Below are 7,789 nucleotides of genomic sequence, written 5' to 3'. Positions count from 1 at the left end.
CGGGAGGGAAGGGGGCTGCTGCGGGCAGGAGGCGGCCTCGGCTGCCGGCAGCCTCGGGCTTCGCTTGTCTTGTGTGGTCTTTAGTTTTAGAAGCTCTAAATCGCCGTGGCGGGGCAGCCGGGCTGTTGCCAGAGGGTTGGGCCGTTAATTCTTTGTAAGGGTTTGTTTTGGTTCTAATGAACAAAAACATTCGGTCTTCCCGACGCACAAGGGGTAGGAAATCACGGCCTTGTTTATTGGAACGTTTGCTTAGAGCCTCAGTAGAGACCGTATGCCTCTAAATGTGCACTACCCCTTCCACTCCGAGCTCTTTCTTACCTGGCTGTGTCTTTTTTAATCTGTCAGTGTCATGCCAATGCACTTTGGCAGTGCTTCAAAATCAGTTCGACTGCTGGCGTCCTCTTGCGTGGATGTCATCCTTGACGTTCAGTTGCCTGTGGCAAAAAAGCATTTGTTTGCTGGGTTGGTGACACTCAGGCTTTTTGATGTATTTATTTTTAGGGTGAATCACATACATTTGTTAGTGAGAGTCCTGGGAATCTAAACAAGTTCCTGGACAGCGTGAGGTGTGTACTTTCGATGGCACAGTGCATGCAGAATACTTACACCTGCAAAATTCACGTGTTAGTCTGTTGACTCAGCTATTCCTGCCACGGTGCCCAGGCTGGTGAAGCTGTTGAGACTAAGGGATTTTCAGTGAGGACAGCTCCAACCTCTGTTTATAATCCAGCAATTGTTTGGGAAAGTTTTCTTCTGGCTTCCTGCCTCTGGAGGCACAGCGGTGTAACTCTCGCTTCAGGAAATAATCCAGTTAAATATCGTGCGTTTGCCTGGTCTAGGGAATAAGCTCTACATTTGCTTGGCCCACGGAGAGGATCTAGAGTTCTTTGGGAAGACATATACGTATTTCAGGCTTGCAAAGAGGTTTTGACAGCTGGGGTGTAAATACTGAGGCCAAGCAAAAAGAATTATGCTGCAGCTGTGCAGCCAGGCCGTTAAAGAACTCAGAGACCTGCACTAGGCTTCATTTTTTTTGTAATTTTTAAATTTTTATGTCAAACTTGTTGTCATGTTGAAGAGGAACTCCACAGCTAATGTATCTCTAAGAGAAGATACCTCCTGTTTACAGAGGACTACATGCGCAGGAAGAACTCACTTGGGAGGGTGAATGGTGGTGCAGGGCAGCAGGAATGCCAGGAGCTCTCTGGGACATTGCAGGATACTGCATCAGCTGGCTGAGCAGTCTCTTGTACAGCAGGCGTTATTGAAGGGTGGTGTGGTGCATGTATATTTATGTTTGTATGCATGTGTTTATATACACGTGTATATATATAAAAATATCTTTTTCAGTGTTCATTTCAGTCCAGTTTCTGTTCCCAAATAATAAATTAAAACATGGGAAGTGTGAGGAAAGGGTTTTCTGTCTTAGGGTGGCCTGCTTATAGGAAGAGCGTTGCGGGGGGGGGGGGAAGGTAGTTTTAGCAATAGCAACAGAATGAAGATAGAAGAAAGTAACTTGGAGTGTCCCAAATGCTTACCTTAGGGGATGCTTTTGCTTCAGGATGTATATTTTTACAGACAAGCTGTCAGTTTGCAGCTTTTTATTTTATTTGGATAAATACTTGTAAACTACATGCAAACCTGCAACTGATGGCTATAACACAAAGAGTTTGGAGAAGGTGCAATTGTAAAGTGACTGGCCTGCAGATTTTCAAATCCAGATTGTGATTTTTAGATGCTGAGGTTAAATTTGGGAAGGGGTGGGTGTTGTGTGAAATCATTTACCTTGTACTGTTAGACGCTGTAGTTAGGAGGTGAGGAGATGCTCATGTTGCAGTTGGGCAGTTGCAAAGGGAGTGTATTGCTTGCAGAGATGCTGTTTTATCTTAAATGAATTTTTTTACTGTGATAGGTCTGATCATGGAAATTCTCTAGCAGGTAGTGTTAGCAATTTTGTGCTTGGTAAAAACTTCAGGAATAAAACTGTTCATACCATAAAAGTTTTGAGTTGTTGCTGATCATTCCTTTGTGATCTGGTTCCAGTATTTGGGCTCATTTAATGAGCCCGAGACAACCGTCCTGTTGCCTGCAATCCATTGATATCTAGGGCTGCTGGCCAACTCTTCCACTGTTTGTCACTCCTGCTTAGTCCTCGCATTCCTTGATAAGTCTCTTTTGCTTCAGAGGTATGACTTTCACTTCAGAACGTAAATGGACTTCCTATGATTTGTCTGGTGCCCATTGCTTTGGGAAGAGGATAGTATAGGAGGTTATGGGGTGGAAGAGGAGAGTTTGTGAGGATTTGATGCTGAACTCTTAAGGTTTTCTAAGAACAGTCCTGGCTAAAAGAACCTCAGTGAGGTTTTGCTCTGAGAAATGAAGATGTTTTTGTGTGATACCAGTGTATTTGACTGGCTTTGCGACTAGTCTCTCTACAGAGACACTCATGTGGGAATGTTTTAGTGAAGTGTCACAATATGCTAGCTAGGGTCGTTTTGGTAAAATTTCGTGGTGATAATTCCTTCCTGAAACAAAGGGGTAGAAATCGAGGGGGGTAATAGTGATGTGTTTTCATTGTGTTCTGCACTGCAGGGTCTCTTTGGTGTTCCAGAATTGAGCTGTCCAGAAGGATTTCAGGAAGCACAGGACAAAGCATTGCAAGAATCGGAACAGCTAGTCCAGAAGGCATGTTCAACACCACCTGGGCCAGAGACTGTAATGATCTTTGATCAGCTTTCAGATGGCTTGTGCAGAGTAGCAGACTTGGTAAGTTACTTTTTTTTAATTATTATTATTTGAAGCAATTTCTTTTAAACTGACTGTCTTAATAAGCTTACACCATGTTGTTCCATTTTATGATTTTCTGCTCTGCAATAAATAGCTGATCAGCTCTGTGAAATTTTGCGGTGACAGAAAACTAAATTGATTTAAAGTTAATTACAAAGGCTTTTACTGAATGATATTTTAAGACAGATGTAAAAATAATATAAAGGCCACAACAAGAAAAATAACAGTGAAATCAGAATTTAATTTCTGCTGTAATATTAATACACAGCTTTCCAGAGTCACTTACATTATGGAAAACAGGGTATTTATCTCAAAGTTAAAGCTGGGGTTGCAATACACATGTTTTAAAGTTATGAAAGTTTATAGGTGAAGGTCCATAAAGAACTTACAGATTAAAAGCACCAGATAAAACTAAACAGTATTGCCTTTTATTAACACAAGAAGAAAATGCAGGTATTTCCTAGATTGCAGTTTCTGCGATCCACAGAATTGCAGTGCTTGATCTGGTACTCTGTATCACAAAATGTTAAGTTTAACTGAGCACTTCATATTGTTCTCTGGAAACTCTTTGCCCAAAGTATCTCTTTTATCAAAGCATCACTCTTCCTTTGAAGGAAGCAGACCCACCCTTTGTACTGAGATCAGTTCTTAATAAATATGTCACTGATTTTTTTACTTTGGTTTTCACATTTGAATTTCTCTGTGTGTTTTCAGTTCTCAAATCTTGTTTCTTACTCTTTTGTAGATTCCAGACATCTTTTGTGCCAGGCACTTTTTCGTTCTGAAAGTACTTACGTGCTCTGTTGAGTCACTAATTCTCCTTTTGTTTCTTATATTTTATATAGACTATGCCTAATTCGTCTTAATCAATCAATCAATATCTTATTAAAACACTAATGTCAGATTTCAGTGGTCATAGTTCTGTATCAGTTTGCTGAGTTATAATTACCTCCTATGTACTACTTTCAGGTTTATATGTTCAAAGATGCAGAGCTCTGTCTAGAAGCAACTTGATGATTGTTATCTGTTGGCAGGAACTTTGAGATCTGCCATTCAGCACCTATTCTGTCAATATCATACAGGATTTTAAACAGGGATTCTAAGAAGTAAAAATCTTAAGTGTGTAACATTTGTAAGGTTGCCTTTTCAATCAAACTGCAATCGTACTGTTAAACAAAGTCAACCTTGTTTCATGTACTTTCTGTAAAGTCATGCTGAATGTCTTCAATGTATTCCTAATCTTTAATTAAATATATTCCTAATCTTCAATTCTTTATCATTTCAATGCCAGAACCTCCCTGAATTCATGTCTGCAATCATGAAAGCACCTAGCTCCCCAGCCTCCTTTTAGCATCATTCTAGCCTTCTGAACTCCTTTAAGTATTTGGAGACTTACTAAAAATCAGTAAGTCAGATAAAAAACCTGTTCTGAATCCAAAAGAACTTTTGGGTTTTCTCTTTACCTAGTAGGAAGAAACATGTTTAATGATGTCAAAGCATAACTTGATGGTCTGAACACAAGAGTAAAAAGGGTTTGAAAAGAAACCCGCTACACACCTTTGGTGGTGTGCTTTCTTCTTAACTGTGAATTTTAGTTTTAAAAATCTTTTGTAATAACATTTAAATACATTGGAGTATCTCTATGTTGTAAGGACTCTTAAGATACACACCATACCAAAAAAGTTTTTCAGAAGTGTGTGAATTAAAGATATTTTTTGGAAAGACACGTTCACTGTCTGGTTTAATAGTTGTCAGCACAGTTTTCCAATAAGTTTTGTCTTTTAGGAAAAAAAAAAGAAGCAAATTCTGCAAATAGATTGCACAGAACTGTAGAAATAAATGTTAATGTAAATGGAACTACTTGAGTGCAGCTTTGTTTATAATTCAAGATTATTTAATTTGTGTCTTTGCCTCACTGTTTTCTTATTCTACTATGTCAGGCTGATTTTGTGAAAATTGCCCATCCTGACTTTGCATTCAGAGAGGCTGCTGAAGAAGCTTGCAGGAACATTGGAACTGTGGTAGAGAAGTATGTTTTCTTTTTTTTTTTTTTTTTTTTTTCTGTTTCCATATGCATCTTTAAAAATTACTCTATGATCATCTACTGTGGTGGGTTGACCTTGGCTGTATGCCAGGGTCCCACCAAAGCCGCTCCATCACTCCCCTCCTCAGCTGGACAGGAGAGAGAAAATATAACAAAAGGCTCGTGGGTTGACATAAGGACAGGGAGGGATCACTCACTAATTACCATCACAGGCAAAACAGACTTGACTTGGGGAAAAATTAATTTAATTTATTTCCCATCAAATCAGAGTAGGATAATACATAAATAAATAAAAAACAGCAAATCTTAAAACACCTTCCTCCCACTCCTCCCTTCTTCCTGGGCTCAACTTCACTCCCAGTTTTCTCTACCTCCTCCCCACAGTGGCACAGGGGAAGGGGAATGGGGGTTGGGGTCAGTTCATCACACCTTGTCTCTGCCGCTCCTTCCTCCTCAGGGGGAGGACTCCTCACTCTTCCCCTGCTCCAGGCTGGGGTCCCTCCTACAGGCTGCAGTTCTTCATGAACTGCTCCAGTGTGGGTCCCCTCCCCGGGCTGCAGTCCTTCAGGCACAGACTGCTCCAGTGTGGGTCCCCCACGGGGTCACAAGTCCTGCCAGAAAATCTGCTCCAGCCTGGGCTTCTCTCTCCACGGGGCCACAGGTCCTGCCAGGAGCCTGCTCCAGTGTGGGCTTCCCACGGGGTCACAGCCTCCTTCGGGCATCCCACTGCTCCGGCGTGGGGTCCTCCCTGGGCTGCAGGTGGAGATCTGCTCCCCCATGGACCTCCCTGGGCCGCAGGGGGACAGCCTGTCTCACCATGGTCTTCCCCACGGGCTGCAGGGGAATCTCTGCTCCGGCGCCTGGAGCATCTCCTCCCCTTCCTTCTTCACTGACCTGGGGGTCTGCAGGGTTGTTTCTCTTGCATATTCTCACTCCTCTCTCTGGCTGCTGTTGCTTAGGTTTTTTTTTCCCATTCTTAAATCTGTTCTCCCAGACGTGCTACCACCGTTGCTGATGGGCTTGGCCTTGGCTAGGAGCAGGTCCGTCTTGGAGCCGGCTGGCATTGGCTCTGTCAGACATAAGGGAAGCTTCTAGCAGCTTCTCACAGAAGCCACCCCACTACCAAAACCATGCCACTCAAATGCAATGCATCTGTGAAAACAGCAATCAACAAAAAAAATATGTAGGAAGGATTTGCATGTGAGAACAAAGTGTGAGTCTTGCTGTTAGAGATATTTAAGGATTTAGCTTTAGCTCTTCTTTGGGTCCTATTCTCTCTCTCTCTCTCTTTTTTTTTTTTTTTTTTTAAAAAAAAACCCTAAATCCTAAAAATTAACTCTGTGGTCCTTGACTACAGTGAATTGATTTGCTTCTCTTCTGCTCTTGCTGCTGAGAAAGTGGAAAGGGGTGATCTTTAATCTCCAAATACAGTGTCCTTTCAGTACCTTCTCTTCCTGTGGTGTTCAGGAGTAGCCTTCTTAAGTGACAGCTTTACCAAGCAGTACTCTGAATGTGACCCAGAGTCTGCTACTTCCCTCAGGATTCCTAATAACAGTGGAGGCAGTGACTGGTTGACCTGGTGTCCCACAGTAAGTTGCAGAGGCAGTGAAGCCTTTTGTACTCTGAGGAGGACAGCAGTGCATCAGTTTGTTTACTAAGCCTTGTGACTAACATGACTGGATAAAAAGAGAATTCTAAGATTAAATTCAGCAGAAACTGTTGCTTTGGTCTTGCCAGCATGTTTGGGAAACCTTTCACCTGAAACTGGATTTTTCAAGATTTAGATTGAGCACACCATCTCTAACAATATGACTTTAATATCTGAATACCACTTCAGATGTAAAATTTGTAGAAAGAAGAAGGTATTCACAAATTAACCTGAGAGGTTCATAAACTATTTTAAATGCTCAAAACTTACCATTGTTGAATGTTCCTTTTTATGGGCAAGTGGTATCACTCAGGAAGTACTAACAATACATAACTGCTTTTAGCCACTTTTTGACAGAGTGCTGGACTTCTTATTTAACACCTTTTGTACAGAGCATTTTCTGAAGTACAGGCAAGATGCAAGTCTTCTTCTGTCTCTGCATTGGGTATTGGTAACTATTAAGTTCGTTTTACAAATCAGGCTGCAGAGGCTTCCTGCACCTCAGCTGATTTAAGAAGTTAGTGCTCAAGACTGTCAGACTGGGGTCTGCTGTCCACCACAGCTATGCTGAGTATATGCATGTGTTTCGTTCCCCACCCAGTAATCCAGGTTGACATACATGCTTGCAGTTAACATGCCAGCAATGTGATGGACATAGTATTGTCTGGCACAGGGACAGTGATGAGCATCTGGAAATGTTCTGGGGATAGTAAGCCCTTAGTCTACTTCAGTGGCAGCCAGCACCACATTTATCTGATGGCAAACTTGAGCACAGATTTTCCTTTAATGGAGTCCTTTCAAAATAAAGATTAGACAACAGCTCTCCCACCTTTATGCTCTCGCCATGATTATCTTTGTCCGTAAAAAATAAGCTGTCAATTTTAGACTTGCTCGTATTTGCCACAAAATGCCATCCAGAAGTATTTTTCTATTGGATGCACAAGACCTGTTTTCATGCCAGTTTGTCCACACATCGTTTGTATACAAATTTTGTAGTTTTTTAAGTGTGGTTGTGAACCAGAAAGCATTTTGAAAATACAGTCCTTGGTTTTTGATGTTGTTTCAGTAAATATAAACTCTGCCTTTGAATGAGTAATTCCAAGAGACTGAAATATGTTTGTTGCTAATGCGTGATTCTTTTACTCTGTATCTTTCCAGATTAAATACAGATGTTGAACTGTGTCAGAGTTTGAGACGTCTGCTAGCTGATGAAATCGTTATGAGTTCCCTAGATCCTGAAACCAGGTACTTATTAATGCTTATAGATTTAGATTTTTAGGCACTATATAGCATTCCTTATTGTGCTTATA

General features: G+C 41.4%; 1 protein-coding gene across 1 annotated transcript in view; it reads left to right on the top strand.

Annotated features, from left to right (window-relative positions):
- Nucleotides 1-7,789, top strand: part of MIPEP (mitochondrial intermediate peptidase) — a 79,183-nt gene that overhangs the window by 874 nt on the left and 70,520 nt on the right. Inside the window, exons 3-5 of the mRNA XM_010572798.1 lie at nt 2,593-2,766; nt 4,728-4,816; nt 7,638-7,724. Coding sequence (XP_010571100.1) covers nt 2,593-2,766; nt 4,728-4,816; nt 7,638-7,724 — 350 coding nt within the window. The remainder of the gene's footprint in view (nt 1-2,592; nt 2,767-4,727; nt 4,817-7,637; nt 7,725-7,789) is intronic.

Source organism: Haliaeetus leucocephalus, unplaced genomic scaffold (assembly GCF_000737465.1).
Source record: "Haliaeetus leucocephalus isolate CR32 unplaced genomic scaffold, Haliaeetus_leucocephalus-4.0 Scaffold351, whole genome shotgun sequence".
NCBI lineage: Eukaryota > Metazoa > Chordata > Aves > Accipitriformes > Accipitridae > Haliaeetus > Haliaeetus leucocephalus.
Note: the sequence above shows the minus strand (reverse complement) of the source record. Positions and strands in the feature narration are given on the sequence as shown.